Source organism: Rhinolophus sinicus, linkage group LG01, assembly GCF_036562045.2.
Source record: "Rhinolophus sinicus isolate RSC01 linkage group LG01, ASM3656204v1, whole genome shotgun sequence".
NCBI classification, from domain to species: Eukaryota; Metazoa; Chordata; class Mammalia; order Chiroptera; family Rhinolophidae; genus Rhinolophus; species Rhinolophus sinicus.
Window position 1 is genome coordinate 181,751,179 of NC_133751.1, and position 21,833 is coordinate 181,773,011.

At 36.1% G+C, this 21,833-nt stretch overlaps 1 protein-coding gene across 3 annotated transcripts; it reads left to right on the plus strand.

Annotated features, from left to right (window-relative positions):
• Positions 1 to 1,285: 1,285 nt before the first annotated feature.
• On the plus strand, positions 1,286 to 19,363 carry ICOS (inducible T cell costimulator). Of its 3 annotated transcripts, XM_074340771.1 has the most exons (6): positions 1,302 to 1,418; positions 2,557 to 2,623; positions 12,659 to 12,994; positions 13,712 to 13,818; positions 14,852 to 14,936; positions 17,159 to 19,363. In XM_074340771.1, the coding sequence occupies exons 3-6, from the start codon at positions 12,688 to 12,690 to the stop codon at positions 17,197 to 17,199; spliced, it is 540 nt and encodes a 179-aa protein (XP_074196872.1). In that variant the 5' UTR covers positions 1,302 to 1,418; positions 2,557 to 2,623; positions 12,659 to 12,687; the 3' UTR covers positions 17,200 to 19,363. The 3 variants fall into 3 exon arrangements, with proteins under 3 accessions (XP_019582442.2, XP_074196872.1, XP_074196882.1); XM_019726883.2 differs by lacking the exon at positions 2,557 to 2,623 and having other exon boundaries at positions 1,286 to 1,418; XM_074340781.1 differs by lacking the exons at positions 1,302 to 1,418; positions 2,557 to 2,623 and adding an exon at positions 2,648 to 6,636.
• The last annotated feature ends 2,470 nt before the right edge of the window (positions 19,364 to 21,833 follow it).

Consider the following 21,833-nt stretch of genomic DNA (forward strand, 5'->3'; position numbering starts at 1 on the left):
AACACTTCATCACCTTCTTTCATACCCACTACTGAGGCCCACGAGCCTTAAATGTACCTGAAGAAACCTCAGCAGCTTAGGAAAATCACTGCAGGATCAGCCTCCTACCTTGCCTTTGGAGCCCCATGGCGCTGGTCCAGTATCCCTAACGGCTGTTGTATAGCCCGACACCTGGATTGTGCTTCAGAGCCTGGACATTTTGGATTGATCTGTGCCCAACTGATTTCAAGTTCTCACATGGATGTCACCTCTGCTGGCTGAGAGTTGGTCGAATCCTGTTACTCCTCAGAAACCCAGCCTGGATCCACCATCCTGGAAGCTGGTTCAGACCTCTGGATGGTATTCTCAGAAGCCTTAGCACAAATGGTTCCACCAGCTTGGTTAAGACGAAGGACTCTGGAGCCAGACTCTCCAAATACTAGCACTGCCACTTACTGACCATATTATTTGGGCCAAATACTTTATACTCTGTGCCTCAGTGTTCCTTGTCTGTAAAATAGGAGATTAGTAGTCCCCATCTCATAGGATTAAATGCATTAATATATGTATAAAACATATCATAAATATACACACAAATAATCCACTTAAATACATGTGAAACAATATAAATGTAATAGTATTAGCTATATTTGCATTATATTTTATACATTTTAAATATATTATATTATATTTTATTTTACATTTACTTTTATATGTTTTACCTTAACATGTATTATTTCATACAAAACATATATGTACATATAAATATAATTAAGACTCTGCTCTGATATGCAGAGCAGGGCTTAAGTTAGATTAAAACTGACTCTATCATTTGGAAAATTATAATCAACAATGAATGCCATGTAAATATTATTTTTCAGATTCCTATGTTTCTCCTCTTTCAGATATCCTCACTTCAATTTCTATAATAATGTCATTTATTTCTTGTCCTGTGTCAAAGGCTTTCTAGCTTTCAAGCAAATAGCAGAAGACAGAAATGTGTCAAAATATGTTATTCATCGTTTAGGTATTTTTAGAATCTATTATCTCCAAAAACCTTTGATTCAGAGAGGTAGAGCAGTTCTGAAAAGAATTGTCTTCTTCACGTGTATAATTGGAAACAGAATGAGGGTAAACTTTCCCTGTGTCTTAAAAATCAGTAACAATCCATGGATTATGCTTAACCCCCATTAACAATAATGCTTCCCATATAGCTATTCACATCAATTAAAAACTACCTCCCTGCCTTGATGGTAAGTGTGACACTTTATCAACCCCCACAAACCCACTTCCTTTCCAGCAAATAGAAAACAACTGAGATCATGAATTTGCTCTCATTTTTGAGCACTGAAGAAGTGGATTTTCTCTGTTTCTGGCAAACATGAAGTCACACCTTTGGTATTTATTTCTTTTCTGCTTCCAAGTTGAAGTTCTAACAGGTAAGTGGCCTATTGAATATTTCTTTTTAGGTTATAATTCAGGTGAACAGTAAGAAAAATTAAAGAAAAAATTTAGGCACCAAATAGAGAAGTTTCTTTTGAAAGTAAGAACAATTGCCCAAGAGCCCAAGTACATGGCTAAGGGCATTTTGTCAACCATATCACTGTTGATGGCATTGAGTTTGCACTGCTTCCTTTAAGATGAAGAAAGATGTTTCATCAGACCATTAAAAATTTTAAATTAACTGATTGGCGTTACCTGTTAGTGGATAAAGTAGAAGAGTGGCTTACTCTTCTCAGGGAAAGATGAAAGGCTAAAGGACTTATGTCAACAGAATGAAAATTAAAAGTCCTGGCATTGGGCTGGGAATTCTTCCTGAAGGAGAAAATAAAAGGTAAGGGCATTGAAAAGAAGGATTTTTATTTTAATCTTATCTAGGGGGTCTGCTGTCAGAAATGCTCAGGTCTCCACAGAGTTTCTTAGACACAAAGTGTCAGAGTCCCTCTAAAAGGCCAGGAGTAGTGGATGATATGAAAACATCCCCTAACCCCTATAGACATCAAAAAAGAATTGTTCTGAAGTCCTCGATTCTTTCTCTTAGATGGTATATATCAGACTGTATTTGAATAGTTTAAATAATGCTACCTACAGCTAAATTTATATATGTGATTCTCCTGCTTCTTACTCTGTACATTTTATTTAGGGTTACGTTTATTTTATCTGTAACTGAACCACGTTCTTGAGGCTGAGAAAAGTAAAGTGAAATCGTATTAAATTGAGGAGCTCTATTGACACTAAAAGTGAAATCAGAACTTTTAGTAGGTCTAATATTATCTAGAAATAAATTTCTCAGTGGTATAAAGAAATATACTTTTATCTCCAAAAAATAAGAAACAAAAGTAGACTGGTTAAATGCTTGATCTTGTGGTGGCTCAAGGAGGTTCAAATACTAAGTAAAGAGGAATGAGGAATTAGAGTCTACTTATAAGTCCAAAGAGCTGTTTTGGACTACATGCTTGTTTACCAATGCCATTTCTACAACCTAATGGAATCCGTTAGCAGCACGAACAACAATTGAAGAGCTTCAGAATTGATATTCATTCATTCATTCATTCATTCATTCATTCATTCATACAGCACCAAGCACTTGCCATGAAGGAGGTACTGTGCTAGCTGCTATACGTAAAACGATGAGCAAGACCAGGTCAGTCCCTGTTCTCATGAAACTAACTGAATGGTTGGGAGAAAGATAATAATCCCATGAATTAATAATTACAGGTAGAAGTCAGTTCTATCAGAGAATGTAATAAAGAAGCCTTTCTAGACTGCGTGGTGCGGATGTGGGGTTGGAGAGTGTGGTTCATCAGTCTTTCCTGTGGAAGTGGCACTTGAACTGATATTTGAAGGACAAGTAGGAGTAAATGGGGAGAATGGTGTGAGAGTGGGGAAGAACATTTCATACCATGAGAAGAGTAAGTGCAGAGGAACTGTGGTAGGAGGGAATAAAGTAAGGCCAGGCAACTAGAAGAAGGTGGATGTGGCTGAACACAGAGAAGGAAGGAGTTGGGGATGGTGCAAGATGAGGTTGATAAGGAAAGCAGAGGCTGGACCAATCAGATTGTATGGACCATGAGAAGAATTTTGGATTTTTTCCCAAGAACATTGGTACAAACCATTGAAGGGTTTGTTTGTACTGCTAAAAGATAACCCAATATCGCAAAACCACTTGGGCACTTATAGTGGTGATACTGTGCTTGGGAGATTTGAAATAGCAATGGTGTTATTTCTATGGAAGGATATATCCAGCCTAATTAGAATGATTTCAAGTTTCCAGATTAAACTGATGAATAAATTGTACTTCTAGAACAACACTCATCTTAGATTCTAATGGAATAAATCCAGTGTTCACTCTCATCACACAGAAAACCATGCCACGTGACAAGCTGTTTTCCTATTTGACAGGTGGCAAAACTGAGGCACGAATGGCTAAATAGTGATAGTAAATATGCTAACAATCTTCATGTTTAAAATATCATCATTGTGCTTCATATGATCCAGCAACTACCACTTTTTTTTCTAACATAGGTATTTTTTAAATTTTTGGGGTGACATTGGTTAGTAATATTACATATGTTTCAAGAGTACAATTCTATAATACATCATCTATATATTGCATTGTATGTTCACCACTCAGAGTCAGTTCTTCTTCCATCACCATATATTTGTTGATGACAACTACCATTTTCAAAAGCACTAAATGCAAAGTAAAACACCAAAACAAAGTAAACTAAGCACTTGCAAGTCCTTTCTTTTGGGATATGTTTAATCTTCCCAACTATGTAGACCTTCTCATTCCATGAAGAGGTAGGTATTCTTACTTTTGGTTAATGTTTGAAGAATCTCAAACCAGGAAAGATTAAGTGATCTGTTAACTAGTAATTAGGGACAGAACTCAAATGTGTCTATCTCTAATATCCACATTCTTTCCATATCTTGTTGAAGTAGCAGAGATATAAATCTCAAAGGAGGGAAATTCTCATCAGTTTTGTTATTTGGTTGGTAAGAGGTTGCAAATTTTGGTGATTCTTACCTATCCTAAGAATATGAAATTTATATGTAAAAAAATTTATTGGGCTTTGTGGTCTTCAACATCCAAAGAAAAGTCTGCAAGGCTACATTTACTCCATAAATGGCATCTCTGTGTTACTGCTATTCTAATAAATCGAGTCTATCAAATGGCACTTTTTGGTCATTCTAGGTAAAATAAGAATTTTGGCATTTGAAAACTTTTTTATAAAAATTCAAAATTGTATTTCGGGAAGTGAACTTAAGTATATAGAAAACATGTAACACAAATGAAAGCTCTGAGTCAAAAAATGATTATTTATGATGATTGTGCCAAAAAAAAAAAAAAGATTTTTTTTTTTTACCTCATAAGCAACAATGTAATGGAAACTTTTAATCTGGGGAGTGAATTGTTTTTAGAAATACATTTTTGGGAGCAGCCTAGAGCACGGATTCAAGAGAGGAGAGACAGCTGTTGAGAAGGCCAATGAAAAAGATGTTGCCACAAATAAGGGAAGACATGAAAAGATTCTATATTGAATTGAATTCAAGAGATATCCTTGAACTAGAGTCAATTGGATCAGGAGAGTCAGAAAGGAAAGAATAAAGAAGATAGATTTTGAGAGTCAGATGAGTGACTCCCTTAAAGGATGAAGTTTGGGTTTGTGAGTGAATATTGAATTCAGTTTGGAAATGTTACTCTTGATGTATCGGGATATTCGGATAGACATGTTTGAAAGGAAACTGAAAACTATCCTGGAACCAAGGGGAGTGGTGGGCTTGAGAGAAAGGTGTGGGTCAGTGGAGTGGAGATGAGAGTTGGAGCCTCACTCTCAAGGTGGAGTGAACACCTTGGCTGTGTGCCCAAAGGTTTTGCACAGCACCTGAGAGGTGAAAAGTAACGTGGATATTCACAGGTGCCAATACAATTTTTTCTCTCTCCCCATGTGGAAGAGAGTTGGGTTTAATCTCATGTGATTTCCCTGTTAGGACAATTTAAATCAATTGTAATGAAATAACTAAAGAAGTAACTTGTTTGCAAATTAATTACTTTGTGAATATTTGCTACAAAGTTCTATAACGCCTCTGGGATTTTTCCATTTTCACCAAGAAAATCAATTTTTACTAGTAGAAAATTAATCTTTCATTTAACTTAGAAATCCAAGTATTGTTTTATTCCCAGCTAGAAGTTCCTTGGAGAGTATAAACAATTACACATTTAGTGTGTGTGTGTGTGTGTGTGTGTGTGTGTGTGTGTGTACTCATTTGGATTTTTTATTTTCTCACTTTTTCACATTTTTGGGCTTTCTTTTCTACAAATGTTAAGAATTTGGACTGGGCTTATTTTGCCTACCCTTCCTATTGATTTTGATCATCTCTTTAGATTATAGATATCTTTGAATAATAGTGTAAATAGAGAAATGATACATATGCTAAATTTTTAGCTGTTAGACTTAAAAGACACGATAATGTTCTCATGAAAGGTGAACAAAAGTGGTAGAAAGTACATTTTTAAATACCAGAATTTCTTAGTAAAAGATCAAACGTAACAAAAACCGAACATAAACATTGTAATTTTTAGAACTTCGCCTCTTATGTCACATTCATGTGCTGTGCTAAGCTAAAGCTTATCATTATTTGATTATAGTACATGTGTTTAATAAGCACTATCAATAATTACAAACTCAGGAGAGCTTATCTTTCTATCATTCTGACACCTTTGTGGAGGTTTGTGGTTAGAAGTCTAAGCTAAGGAGAATAAAGAAAAATGGCTGATTTGTCTTGCACCCCCTGCATTGTGTGAATTTTCTGAACGCTTTTGTCAAAAGATTTTCAACTGGGGATAATACAACTGCTTACAAAGAGTGCTGGCAGCGTGGGTTCTAGCAAGACCATCTCATACTGAATAAATGAAATAGTTTATATGTTAAAAGAATCAACTTGCAGATAAACTTTTGAATCATAGTATAATTCTCAGGTGAATGAACTTTTATTCAGAGCTTTTAACAGCTCCCCAAAAAGAAGCTGCAAATGCTCTTATCCTTTAAAACATTTGAAAACCTAAAAGAAAAAAAATCACTTAATATAAAGATTCTGATTTTTCTCTTGAAAACATTAGTCTACTAATATCAACAGTAATGTTACAAAATAGTTAGCAGCAGTTAACAGGTTTGAGCCTCTATGGCGAAGATTGTAGTTAATGTGATTAAGAAGATATAGTACCTGTTCTCTAGAGTACTTATAATTTGGGAGTATCAACAGGAAGTCAACAGATATAGTATCAAAACAAAAGCTATGACTTAATATTCAGATTTTAAGACTTAGCACTAGGATTTAAGAGAATATACTCCTAAGGGGGGAAAAAGAATATACTCCTATTTGTGTTTATAACAACGTATTAAATGCTAAAAGGTATGCAATGCTGTTTGTATCACAAATCACTAATCTGCTGTGGTTATGAAACATCTGGGTGTATTAGAACAATCATTGGTCCAGGGTCCCTGTTTATTGGACAAATTTCATAACTGTGCACTCTGGAGGATACAAATAATCAATTAGATTTAAACTGATCTCCCCTCTATAGACATAAAAGAGTCAAGAAAATCATCAATCATCTAAACAAGTCTTTATAAACCTGGAGGATATTTACAGGTAAAGCACCTGTTTCTTTGAAACTCAGACAGATAATTTAGATTAGAATCTGATATCCCAGTTGAGGAGGTATCTTTTATTGAATGTATATTTGCATGTCTTTAATTCCAGAAAAAAGGCAATATGGTGTAGCTAATCTTGGGATCATATCCCACCAGTGAGCTATGTAATTCTGGGCAAGATACTCACTTTTCTGTCCCCAGTTTAGCTTGATAAATGTAAATGTAAAACATAAAATGAAAGGTTTAACTGGATCATTTCTAATAGCCTTTTGGTTCTTACATTCTACATTCAATGCTTCATACCCCCAGATTTATAACATCACTGAGATCTACATAGTTATGTGTCCATCCATCCAAGAAATATTATTGTGACTTAGTACTACATGCCAGGAACTATTACAGATACTTGGGATGAACAGGTGAATAAGATTAACCAAGTCCCTGATTTTAAAGCTTACGTTATATTGGGGTAGCCAGACAATAAACAAGTCAACAAATCAGATAATTTCAGACAATGATAAATACTTTGTGATATGCTAAAAAGTGATTCAGGGTGTACTTTGCATTGAGTGGTCAATGGTTGCTGGAGAAGTAAGAAGCAACCATATGAAGATCAAAGAGAACATTTCAGGTAAAGATACAACAAATTCAAAAGCCCTAGGGACTGGCTTCTTGTATTTGAGGAATAGAAGGAAGCAATGTATCTGCAGCGTAGTGGGTAACTGATGTAAAATGGGGTTAGAGAGATAGGGTGGGTTATGTAGGTCATGGAAACCAGGGCAAAGAGTTAGATTTTATTCTAAGTGAAGTGGGAAGGCAATGACTCTACGTATCTGATTGTGTATGTAGAAGATCATTCTGGTTTCCTTGAAGAGAATGGATGGTAAATGGGCAAGAGTGGTAGCAGAAAGTTAAGCAGCTCTTGTAGTACCAAAGAGATGATGTTGGTTTAGACGAGTTGCAGTTTAGATGGAGGAGAAGTGAATAGATTCTACTGGACATAAAACAGAGACAGAGGAAATTAGACCTTCTTCCCACAGACAGATTTGAATAGTGGTCCTGTAAGACTTAGTCTGGAGTGACCACTATCTAGCTTCATGTGGTTGTCTGCTTCCGTTACACTTGTTTTGGTTATTGCTAGTGGCATTCCAACCTGAGATTAAACTCAAAATCTTTCATCCACCCAAGAAGTTTTGTGACCTCAGACAAATAATATAACCTGTCTGGCCCGTCAGTTGTCTGTACATGAAAGAATCTAAGTTTACCAAGCCTGACTGCATATGGGGCTGGGCAAAGGTTGAATTATGTTATAGGAAACATGTATGAGAATGTGGGGATGTTTACAGCATATCTGAAATATGGACAATGTATGTGAGAATGTGTGGGTATTGGAGGTGGATATGGTATGTTAGGGAGAGTGAAGAACATATCTGAGAGAGAGTGGGGGAGGATACTTTGGAGGATGATTTTATATCAAGAGGTGGTATATGAAGAACATTTTAGCATGAGAGAAAGGAAGAAAGAGCAAGAAGACAGACTAGTGAAAGGGACACGCATTTTTAAACTACTGCCATAGCAGAGGAACTGACCAAGCAGATTTGACATCCAACCAATTAAAACAGACACTAGCTATAAAAATGGTGTTACTGTATCAGTACTCCTGGTTGAATATTAGACATAAAGATAAGAACATCCAGGGAGGGTAGAGAAAAGATTCTAGCTGCTTCTGCAGTTATAAGAAGATAATGTATTCAGATTTTTCCTTAAATTGTTTGTCTACCCATTAAATGCTTGAGTCATGGTTATAGGGATAATCTCTCCTTTTGATACTGTTTCATAAATGTCACCAAAGACTAAGGAGAATTTGTGATTAGGTATTTGAGCATATCTGTTCTATAGGTGCCAAAGTAATTATGAAGCAATTGATTAAATGCCATACCTGGTTCCTTTAGTTGAAAATATTCAAATTGCAGACTTAAATTTGCCAAGTAGTTTTCCAGATAGAGAGCTCAGGCATTGCATATGTGCAAATTTGTCAGCTTCCTATCACTACATTTAATAATAAAAAGGTGAGCTAGGTGTTTTTAGATTAAATATGATAAAATGAAAAATTAAGCATGTCTAGTAGAAATGATATTTTGGAATCTCCAGTTATTCCTTTGATGTCAATGCCGCACACCCTTGGTACTGTCACTCGGGAAACCCTTAGGTAGTCTTCCTAGCCCTACCTAAGTACTTTTAAGGGCAAGTAAGATAGTCCCATTCATTTTTATTTCTCCTGACTTCCTGGAACAGCTCAGTAAGATGCTGGGACAGAGAAAGGATTATGGAAACATGGTTTCTCCTCTGGAGGACCGAACAACAAAGTAACAAACAGCTCTCTTGGTTGTCTGTAGTCTCATTTGGGTTATGTTCTGAGGCTGGATCCATAGAAAGAAAGTGTTAGAACTTGAAGATGTTTTGGTCTCACTTTCTTATTTCACAGATGAAGTGACTGAAATTCAGAGGGGTACTCTAGTCACAGAGGCTTGCTAATCGCACAGCCAGAATTTGTCTGTTTTCCTTGGAAACCACTACATTGAACTTTTACCACCCTGTACCACCGACCATTACAGTTCATCTTGTGTTGGATTATAAATCATCATGTGGACACAAAAGGGGGGAAAAGAAATCATTTTCAGAAATAGAAGTCAATGCATTTATGTCTGTGTGTGAACACAGAGGCCACAGACACTTTTGCTCCAAAATCTCTTTATGGTTTACTTGTTACTGTTCTAAAGTTCTTGGGAAATTTGTTCTGAACATTTTTTAAGGAACTGAGAATCAGCCCACTGATATTATTTTCTGTGACAGGTGGTAGTGACATAAGCATCAAAACAATAGTGCAACATAATTTACATAAGTCCCCAAGGAAAATACCTTTCATTTTAATCTAATGCAGATTGTATCTATTTTCATGCTATTGGTTTTTCCTCTTTGCCTTTTGCTTACATTATTCCCTCTATTTTTAAAATGAAATAAGCATTATTTTCTTTCTGTATACTTTTAAAACTTCTAAATTATAGAACAAAACATCTATAAAAAGTGAACAAACATAAATGTCCTATTAATGAATAAATTATAAAGTATACTACCTCATTCCTGCAATCACTACGGATCAAGAAATGAAACACTGTCAGCACATAGAAGCCTTTCCACTCCTGTGTTTTCCTTCCTGATTCCAACTGTCTCCCCCTTTATGCAAACCATAGACTGAACTTTGGAGTATTCATTTAGGTTATATATTCTATCTATATTCTTTTAGTCATTATGTAGAAAACAACACGTATACTTCACTTATCAAAATGTTGTTACATCTGCCTTTACTGTCCTTCTAGACAACATGTTCTAGGTTGACAGGTAGTTTCTTTTAGCATATTGGAGATATAAGACATAATTCCACTGTATCATGGCTTTCATTGTTGATGTTGCAATATCACCTGTCAGTCTAGCTTCTTTGAGGGTAGTCTTTTTTCTCTGGTTGCTTTTAGAATTTTTATTATGTTATGTGTAGACGTGAGTATTTTTAAATCATCTGGTTGTGATTTGTTAGGATTCTTGAATCTATGGATTATGAGTGCATTTTAAATATTTTTCTAACCGATTTTCCAGTCCGTCAATTCTCTCTTTAGCTCTGTATAATAGTCTTAACCTTTCCATTGACATTTTAATCTCAGTTTTTGCCAGTTCTAGTTGGTTCTTTCTCAAATTAGTTTATTTTTTTAGTTTTCTGTATTCTGCAGATGTTATTACAAATTTGCTTTTTGTTTCCTTAAACATAGTAAGCTCAGTTGTTTTATTTTGTGGTGCTGATAATTCAAATATATAATTGTGGGTTTATTTCTGTAGTCTGTTGTTATCTTGTGTCCGTTTGTGCCTGACATGCTTGTCATTGTATTTAAATATTATTTGTAGACATGATTTGAAGCCTATTCTTCCTGGAGTAGTTTGCATTTTTATTTTCAAAAGCTTAGAGGTAATAATAGTCCAAAATCACCTTAAACAAAGTTCAAGAATTGAGGTTTTTCGGGACCATTGAAGTAATTTGAAGGTAGGCTATAATCTGCATGAGGACTGGTTTACTCCGGATTTACCTGTACTCCAAGGATGTAACCCTTTGGGATCCAAGCTTTTTGAGGAGAGAGTCTTCTGCTAGATTTTTCACTTTTCACACTCTCTGAGATGAGACATGAAAAAAAAAGTCTGAATCTGGGAGAACAGCAAGTGCTCTCATAGTAAAGGCAGCTTCAAAGCTCTCCTTATCTTTCTATGATCTAGCTGTTCAAATTTAACCTAGTAATTTCTCACCTTTGTGTTAGCTCTTTGATCTTTTTAGTAATATTTTTAAACATTTGTTCAGCATTTTGGTTGTTCTGGTGTGGAAATTAGTTTGAATAACCTGGACTGCCATATCTGAAAATTAGAATACTTGTGCATATTTTCACAAGAAAATCCCCAAGTTGAAAATCTACTCCCTAGTAATACGAGACCTATAAATTGAAGCCTATGGATATTAAGAAAAATAAGTAACTGTGGTAAATCTTAAATAAAATTAAGGCTACTAATGCAAGCAGAATTGGGGCAAGTGAATCCTCCTGCATAATGCTAGTCCTATTATAAATTGGAGCACTTCTTTCAGCAATATGGCAGTACACAGTGTTATAATAATGTTTAAATATTTTGACCAAATGTCATAATATTTACATAAAAGCAAAATACTAAAAAATTCAATATTTAACATTAGTAGAATGCTTTAACAAATTATGATAGATTGACATTATGGCCCATTATACAGTCATTAAAAAGGATAATTATGGTGACTATTATGGTAAAAAATGAAATGTTTATGATATAACATTAAATAACAATAACAGAACACAAATTAATATGTTTGCTATGTAAAACAAGTGTATATCTGGAAGATAAAGAGCAAAAATTCACAAATATTTCACTGGAAGACTAGGTAATTTTTTTCTTAAATATTCTTTGCACTTATAATATACTCTTCTCAAAAATAAAGATAGAGCTTTTAAAATTTAAGTAAAATACTGTCATATTAATAATTTTCCCCAAATAATTTCAGCGTGAAACTCTCATATTAAACAAAAAAAACAGGAAGACAAGAGCAGTTTGAACACATAATCTAATAACTTAGAATCTGCAATCAGACCAAAATCACTTCAGTTTGTTCTTTCTGTGACCATAGCTCACAAAAAATAACCTTGGCTTCCTGTAAGCTTAAATTTTATTTTAAAAAATGAAAAAGCAAACAAAAATCTGGGGTTTTACATTTTTTTATCAGAACTTTTTTCAGTTTTCAATGGATGAGGTTCAGAGAAGACACATTTTTATCATTTAAAAAGATTCATCTATTTTTTTATTCTCTAGCAGGAAAGTATAATGTAAATACATATTTATATATAATCACTCATTTTTAGTTTAAACTATGTGTACTTTTTAAAGTCTTTTCTTAAACCAAATTTCTCCCCCAAACCTCCCCCTGACTAAATGCTAATCCTTTTCAATTTTAATTTCAAGAGTTACTTCCTCAAAGTGGCATTTTCTGATTCTCCAATCAAAATTAGAACCAATCCCATGACGTTTATTCGATTAGTACTTCATTCCTTGCACAAATTGTGGTACATTACTACATATTTATTTGTTTTCCATCTGTTTCCAGTATGGAAGCTGACAAAGGGCAGGAACCATATCTGATTGACTCATACTATGTAAACATATTACCTAATATAGTGCATATTATATGTTAATATGTAACAAATAAGTTTCTGGTTAGGTTTCTTCTAGGGCACAGTTTTAATTTTTAACTACTGTCATGTTCTTTTTGTTGTTATGAAGTGCTTTCATTTGAATGCAACAGAGGTAACTTTATGAAGAGTTCACTTTTGTGTTCAAATATAATTATTAGGGCAACCTATTCATAAATGTCACTTTAGCTATTTTTTTCCTTTCTTTTTATCCAGGAGAAATCAATGATTCTGCCAAGTCTGAAATGTTTGCATTTCACAATGGAGATGTACATGTTTTATGCAAATACAATGAGAGTGTCCAGCAATTTAAAATGCAGTTGCTGAAAGGCGAGCAAATACTCTGTGATCTCACTAAAACAAAGGGAAGTGGAAATACGGTGTCCATTCAGAATCTGAAGTTCTGTAAAACTGAGTTATCCAATAATAGTGTCTCTTTTATTCTGAATAACGTGGACAGTTCTCATGCCAGCTATTACTTATGCAAACTATCAATTTTTGATCCTCCTCCTTTTCAAGAGATTTTTAGCAAAGAGTATTTGCATATTTATGGTAAGATACTGTTTTCATCTTTCAGATATATGGGTACATATGCATTTTGACAAATTTCTCACTAATGAAAACAACTAAACAAATAAGTATCTTTTGTATTGGTGTTTATTCAGGTGTAATTGATGGCAATCATTTATGATGAAAATATGCAAGGGATGATTTCTCATTAATAATAATAATAATTAGTATTAATCAGTAATGTATAACTTAATCATGTAGACTGCTGAATGAGAAATAGGTCTTATTGTCTTTAAAATACACATGCCATTAAAAATCAGGAAAAAAATGAAGACAAATACCCAACCCATAGCTTAACAGCTATTACGTCTATTCACCTAAGGTTTAAGGTATTGGTTTGTGCTCAGTTTGTGAAATTAAATGAGATGATTAAAAATATCAGTTTTATATCATTCCTTTTCCTACTTACTCTTTTGCAAAAATATAGACAGAAAAGTCCTTTTTATTAACCACATTTGTAAACATATATGTGCATAGTCTTTTAGGTTTTAGTCTTTGGATCTTTGCTATAATATTAAGATGACATTATTTACTATTTACTGGATTTTATGGTTGTAATGAAGACAAACTTCATTTGATTAAATAGCTCTTTTAAACTTGGTTAAAAAAAAGAAAAGAAAAATAATTTGTTATTCAACACTGAAAGAGAAGATTTGATTCTCAGAACTTTTTTCTTAATATAACTTTTTTCCAACTCAGAATCCCAGCTTTGTTGCCAACTGAAGTTCTGGTTACCCATAGGGTGTGCAGCTTTTGCCGTAGTCTACATTGTTGGATGCGTTTTTCTATGTTGGCTTAAAGAGAAGGTGAGCAGTTTCTATCCTGTCTGACATCTGCTTTACTGAGGAATATCAGTGGATATTTACTCAACAAAGTACATACTACTCTTGCCAGAGTAATTTGATCAACAGATAGATGATTTCTGTTTTTCAAGATCTACCTACTAATTAAACTGCTAACTTGGAACAGAAGTTTATTTTACAGCTGTTTCATTCAAACAATTATTTGATGGCTTACAGAGAGAGATGTTATTATTATTCAACAAAGATGAGGAAATTGGGGCAAATGAAAGACTGTACGTCAGGAGGAAAGTTAAACATAAGAAACATATGCTTTTGACTTCTAAAAATTATTTAATGTGGGCTGCAAATTTGATTCTAACCTTCCTAAGAGTCAGGGCAAAGATGAAACAGTTATGTTTCACTCAACTGGTCAATTAAGAAATAATCAGTGAGAAGGTCTTATAAGGTACCAGCAGTAGCTGAGAAGGAAGTGGCCAGGTTCTTTACATAGTTAAGTTATTAGGAATCCTTGTTTTTAAAAGAAAACTACTGAAAAGCTATGCAGAAAGATAAAACAACAATGACAACAACAAAAAATCTTTCTGTGCTAGGGGATATTCTTTTTAGTCTTTCGCAGGACAGGTTCTCAAAGAACTTATACCATCCTGCGTATTATGCAAGCATGCTAATACTCAAGTATATCCACAGTGTGGTTATGGTCAGACAGTGCGTGTACCTGAGCCAGAATGGAATTTGAAAGAGAGATACAGGAGGAAGAGAGTGAGATAGAGCCCATGATCTAAATCTACTACTGGGGAAGGAACAGTAATGGCAAAAATGAAGAAGGAAGCTCAACAGAAAGCTCTTTTTATTTAAAGCCCTTTTCATAGTCTTCTCCTACTTAGTCTAAGCCACAATTATAACTGTCACATACCACTTCAACAAAAAATAGAAAACAGTAAAAAACAAAACAAAACAACAAAAACCAAAACAAATAAACAAGCCAAGAACACAGGGATGGAGATGTGACAGCCATGTTTCCGACTTTGTCTTTCAGAAGCGTCGACCCAGCGTGCATGACCCTAACAGTGAATACATGTTCATGGCAGCAGTGACCACAGCTAAAAAGACGGGACTCACAGGTACAGCAGCATTTGGGGGGTTAGGAAGGGAACAGTGCTCTTCACATGAAGCTTAGAATTTTAATTTCTTATTTTAAAGGAAGAAAAAATGTCTCAAGGGCTGAATTTTAGCATTTTCTGTGAAAATATGAATTTTTTAACTGAATTCATGCTTTCTGCAGTGCATTGGAATCAGATTTATGAGTATAAACCACTATTAAAAATAAACAAAAGTTCATAAACCACTATTGTATCAAGGCAATTTTCCAATTGATATTTAATTGGAAGGCCCTGTGGGAGATACAGATAGATAGAGATTTTTGACTGAGATTTGAAAGAGAGATCTGGGTTGGTGTTACCAAGGGGAAGAAGGAGGACTCAGTGAAGATATTGTTAGAATGTGCAAGTTTAAAGGAGTTGGATATCCACAGAAGGCCATTTAGGTGGAACTGTGACCTTTTCTATTCAGTGTGAGTGTTGCCAAGTTGAGTGTCATTAAGTTGAGGAGCATCCAGAAAGTTTGAAGCATCTATTGTGGAAAATGTATAAAGTCTTATGCCTTTGAGTTTGCAATGATATGAGGTACATCATGAGACAAAAGCACTGCATTTTTGCCACAAATCAGTGGTGAAGAACTTACATAAAGGGACAAACAGCATCTGTCATCGTGGAATTAAAGTATGGGAAGTGAAGTAAATGCTGTTTTAGTCCATCTCCTCATTTTTTAGATGAGAGAAATTGATATTCAGGTATTCAGTGATATTTTGTTTCCCAGAGATTTAATACTATAACTTTGACACTAGCAAAGAGCTTGTGTTTTATAACTTTGCTATTGAAAAAAAAACCCACAAAACTTTTCTCTCAATCTCTATGCTGGTAATGCGTCTGTCTTAGTTTGGATCCCTGAAAGCAGACCCTGAGACAAACACTTGGGTGCAAGTAGTGTATTTGGAAGGTGACCCCAGGAAGAAGGGGTGAGGGAACAGGTCAAGGAAAAAAAGCAAATGAAGGCTGCATTACTAAGAACTCAGCTAGAAGCCACAGGACCTCTGAGAAGTGTACAGATGTCTCCCAGAATTGTTCTTCTGAAAGATGGCAAGTGGAGCATTTATTCACTGTTTCCCTTTCCCACTGCTTTGGGGTTGCCTGCAGGGCATATTAATTTCTCTTATCTCTGAGTTGGGCCCTGTGAGTGAAATGAGCCAGCTCACAAGTCTTCAGAGAAAGTTCTGAGGCAGAAAAGCAGAAAATGCATGATGGGGCTATTGTGCTAAAATAGTCAACACATACAGAAGCATCCACCCAAGCTGTGGCTGGTATCAGAGGTGGGCAGTTTCATGCCCCACCTACCAAGTGTAGCATATGTCTTGCAATTAGATGTAAATAAATGCCGTGTTTCCCTGAAAGTAAGACCTAGCTGGACCATCAACTCTAATGCGTCTTTTGGAGCAAAAATTAATATAAGACTGGTTTTATATTATATAAGACCCAGTATTATATATTATATTATATTGCATTGTATTGTAGTGTGTTGTGTTGTGTTGTATTGTGTTGTATTATATTACATTATATTATATTATATTATTATACCTGGCCTTATATTATATTCAAATAAGACCAGGTCTTATATTAATTTTTGTTCCAAAAGATGCATTAGAGCTAATGGTCCAGCTAGGTCTTATTTTTGAGAAAACACAGTAACTGTGAAAATGGCTAGAACGTAAGCTTCTTGAGAGTAGACAGGATATATCTTCTGTATTGTGAAAGCATTATGTGTGCACAATTCCAAAAAGAACGTGTCTCAGCACCTCTGTTGAATATTTAATGAATGATTATTATGTGAATAGCACTGTGCTGAGTAATGTGTTTTGTATTGAGGGAGGAAAAGTCCCAAAACAGTCCTTGTTGTCAGTTTGTAATGTTGGGAGAGGTGATACGTTTGCATGAGGGTAGAGTCACGTGACAGTGTAAAAAATACTCAATTAATTGCAAAGTGTAGATTTCAGATAATGTCTGCTACAGGAGTTGAGAGTGGGCCAAATAAAACTTCATGGAAAGTGTGGAAGTGATGCTGGGTGTTGAAGCATAATGAAGAGTTTGGATGGGGTGTGCCGTGCGTGTGTGTGTGTGTGTGTGTGTGTGTGTGTGTGTGTTTACAAAAGGCAGAGAAAATGGGAGAGCTTGTTGAAGGGAACTGGCACAAGGAGAACTTTTAAAGAATTTATGCTAAATTTTTGTTACAGATGTTACTCGTAACTTGGAACTCCCTAGCATCCAGGCGTGAACCACGTTGGCCAATTCCCTCCTACTTGAAGGGCAAGATTTCCTCATTTCCTGGACCATGGAGAGTCTGACTTGATTTGACTACATACATCTTCTGCTGGTGTTTTGATCAATCTGGACCAGTGACTATATCAGTCAACAGGGATTTTAACAGACTGCCTCAGTGCTGTCGAGGCAACTGTCTCAGTTCTGTCTCAAAACAAACACTCTCTCGCAACTAGCTTTATGGAAAACTCAGCTCATGTGTGTGTGCTTAAAAAACAGACCTCGCTGGGATGGAATCCCTGTCTTCACATCTGCTTCTAGCAATGCACCAGCCAGTAAAACAAACACATCTACAAACATTTTTAAAAGATGCCAAGGATACTGAATCTGCAAAGCAAATAGGCAGCCAAGGGCCAGCATCTGTCCACATTTCATGAACAGACTACCTCTTCTTGTAGGATGGGCATTGCTTTTCTAATCAGACAGTAGAAGGAGATGCTTCAAAACTGCAGCTATTTTATTTCTGAGGTATCAACGTTTAACTATAGTGTAGAAATACATTAGTACACAGCAGTCTTCTCCAACTTCTGAACCCTTGTCTACCACACCACCAGGAGTTTAGATGCCTTCTGCCCTCAATTTCCCTTTTAAAAATAGTTCTACATGACTACTTGACAGACACTGAGTAGGGAGCTATGTCTATATATTTTTTCTCTGCTGCTCAATAAAATACATATATACAGAGGGTGCCAAAAAAATGTATACACATTATAAGAAAGGAAAAACTATTAAAATTCCACCGATGGTAACCACTTTGAGCACCTCTTGTAATTGCAGAAGTCAAATGTGACTTGTATTCATCTTTTGTTATCAGTATATATTGAGTATTACATTTTTTCCTTTCTTAAAATGTGTATACATTTTTTTGGCACCCTCTGTATATATAATATATATTACATATACATGTATCTATTTGCAGCTAATGAATATTCTTCCTACAAGAATATTTTTGCTCCCGAAAGACATCTTTTTTACCCAAAATCAGTTAAAATGGCCTACTTTATGGACTTGTTGATATTAGTGATAGGAAACATTGCCCAGCATGAAAAGCGATTGCATGTTATGATCCTGTTTTCTACCATTATCTATATTTTCATGGTGCTATTAATTACAAGCTAGGCTATTTTATAGATCATATTAAAATTGCAAACAAACAAATAAAGCCATCTATAACTGTCAAACATTGTCCTGGGGGTAGAGCATGGAAGCTGCAGTTTCTGGCGGTCACTGACAATCCATAGCCATACTGCCTCTGGGCTTGACAGGTTGAAATGACCCCCCTGTCAACCTGGACCAGCCATCCAGACCTGAGTGGAATCTCAAGAATCGAGAGACTCCCTTGTGACAGGGACAACCAGGGGCTCTTGGCCCTAGAGGCTAAAGTCACCCTAGGAACCATAGTGAGTCAGCCTACATTTGTACTTCTGGGATCTATGAAGAAGCACACATGAGTCCTGGAACATCAGCATGATTCCCTCTCCTAGAAACCATTCCGCCTGGAAACTGGCCCTTCAAAATAGCCTTCATTTGGTTGAAAAGACACACGTAATGCGATTCTTCTTAGCCTGAACATTTCCTCCACTTCCTGTGCGCAGGCCAAAGGCTTCCGAAGCAGCCCATGTGTATGCAGCATCGTTAACTTTAGGTAACATGGGGATATTTAGCAGTTTTGAAATTTGCAGTTGCCTGCTTCTAGTGTATTTTCTGAAACTGAGACCTGATGTATCATTATGCATACTTATATTGTTTTAAGCATGTGTAATGCTGGATGCGTACAGTACAATACTGAATTTGTAATTGGAATAAAGTATCGTGTTCTCTGTTTTCAGCTGACTGGAACAACCCGGCTGGTTTGCAGCGGTGTTGCCTGAGTTGTTTGCATGTTTCTGAGTGGGGGGGTGGTCAGTGTGGAGAGGGGACCCTTCATGGGGCCTGCCAGGCCTGGTTGGCCAAGCTATACCCTGGAGCATCCTCATCCTTAGCATGGGACATTCCGAAGTGAATTATTAAACTATACAATTTCTGTGAAATAAAAAAGAGGTCTTAAGTGGGGATACTTACGAAATGCATTTTAGCAGTAGTAGAAAGCTAACGAATAAACATTTGATATTCAGCAACCGTTAAGACCTTGCAGTGTTTTCCTTGGGGAGGGAAATGATGACCTTAGCTAGCACTTGCAAATTTAACCTTGTTCTGAAGGTACGTAGTTACATTACTTGGAATAGTCAGTCACTCTTTTCATTTTCTTTCTTTCCTTTTTTTTTAAAAAAAAGACTTTTTGAAACAACCACAAATTTATTTTAAAAACTTGGCAGTACAGCAAATGGGCTGTTCTTTTCCTGAGTAAGTTTCTGACCTAACGCCCTAATACCTCTGAATACTACATATTTTCTATAAAACAAGAACACTCCCCTCCATGACCACAATCCCATCAACAACTTCAGAAAATTAACACTGAGACATTGCTACCATTGGATCCTCAGACTGAATTCAAGTTTTGCCAGGGGTCCCCATAATGCATTTTATAGCAAAAGATTCCATCCAGAATCTCTCTCTGCATTTAGTGTCCACATCTCCATCGTGTCCTTCAGTGTGAACAGTTCCTCAGTCAAGACATTTATGGTCTTGGCTCTTTTGAAGATGATCTGCTGTTATTTTATAGAATGTTCCTCGATTTGAATCAGTCTGATGTTTCTTCGTAATCAAAATCAGGTTACTGATTTTTGGCAAAAATAACACAGAAGTGTTGCCCTGTTCTTTTAAGTGCATCCTACCAGGTGGCTCGCAATCTTGGTTTGTTATATTACTGATAATGTTGATTTTGATCACTTGACTAAGGTGGTGTCCCTCAAGTGTCTACACTTGAAAGAATTCTTTCCTCTTCATAGTTAGTTAATAATTTATGTAGAGGTACTTTGAAATTTTGTAAATCTTCTGTTTCTTGTCAAAGTTGCAATTTCTTTGTTCATTTACTTATTATCTGTATGGTTTCCTATTTTGTTGAATGAGTAAGCATTTGTTACTATCATGATTTTATTTTGATGCTTAAATCGTCCCATTCTTGGCTCATGGGAGCCTATTCAAACTGTCTCTTGTGTCTACCATGCCCCCATCATTCTTTCAGCACTTTCTTGCTTGATGGCAGAACAAGACATTCCAGACTCAGCTCATGTTTTCTCTGTCCCAGTGCTGGAATCAGCAGTTTCTCCAAGGAGCCCTGATTTCTCAAGAGTGGGCAATGATTTTTAGAAGCCAAGATCTAGGTATTAGTTATGCTCATTACTATTGGGATTTCCCTGCTCGTAGGCCCCTCAGTAAACAGAACTGGGACACACACACACACACACACACACACACACACGAATATAGATGTAAATGTGTGTACCTTCATGTGTAAATATAATATATATACATCAGTATAGATGTAAATGTGTATATATCTGATATGTATATGCATACATATGCACATTTACATCTATATTTATTTCTATATCTATTTATATATATTGAAATCCACAAGTTCACATCTATGCCTTTAATTCCAATACATCACTACAGGGTTCATTCTAGATCTATTCTTTTCTATTACTTGTTCCTATTATCACAATGAGAAACCTGACTCTTGTTATCATAATATGTTTACTTATTTGATAAATCCCCCAGTATGACACCAATCTCCCCTCTTGGTAGCACCCCTTCTCCCATATGGTAGCCCTTTCCCTGCCTGGTCTCTGACTCCTCAATCCAGGACATCCAATCCTGGAATTTGCCAGCTTCTGTTCTGACTTCATGCCGGGCTCTCCCACACCATGGATGCTCTTCCCACCCTGCTTGGGCTCTAACACACTGGGTTGGGTGGTTTCTCCATCCCCAGCTCAGGCCCATAGTGGCTCCCTTGGCCTGGAGTGACTAACTTTATGGCCTGTGTTAAGTTCCAATTGCCTACAGTAATTACTGGTTTGATCCCCTTTATTGGCAGCCGTCCCTTCCCTGTGTCATTTCTTATTTCCCTGTTGCTGTTTCACTTCTCACATAAACTGTATACCCTAGGATCTTTGTCTCAGCCTCTGCTTCTGGGGGATCACCAACTCAGACACTCACTCTCTGCCCTCTAGGCCTAGAGGAAACAGTGGTTTTCACTGTTGTTAGTCCCTGGTGCTTCATCCTCCTTTGTTTGTTCCTTGATTCCATCTATACCTTTGGAAGCAATCTCTTCATTACCCAATTCACTTAACCTTCAGGTTGTCACCTATTTCTGCAGAGACTCTAACTGAGTCACACTCAAATATGGCCTGTTCTCTCTGCTCATCCCTTTCTGTGTCCAGTGTCCTGGGACACAGAGTCCTCCTGGGAGCTGACCTCCTGGTTGAGGAGTATCAGCTTGAATTCTGATGAATAAAAAACCTCCACTTTGTTCTGTCTTTCCCTTTGTTAAATTCAAATTCTTCACAAGAGGGGACCACTTTTCCTTTGTGGGATCCAAGTTCTTTTCCCACTTTTAGCCCACTTCATTTTTTTCCCTTTTTTCCTGGGTGGATAAGATTTTTCTTGGTGCCTGGAGGACATGCTGTTCTCAGCCTAGTTGCTAGT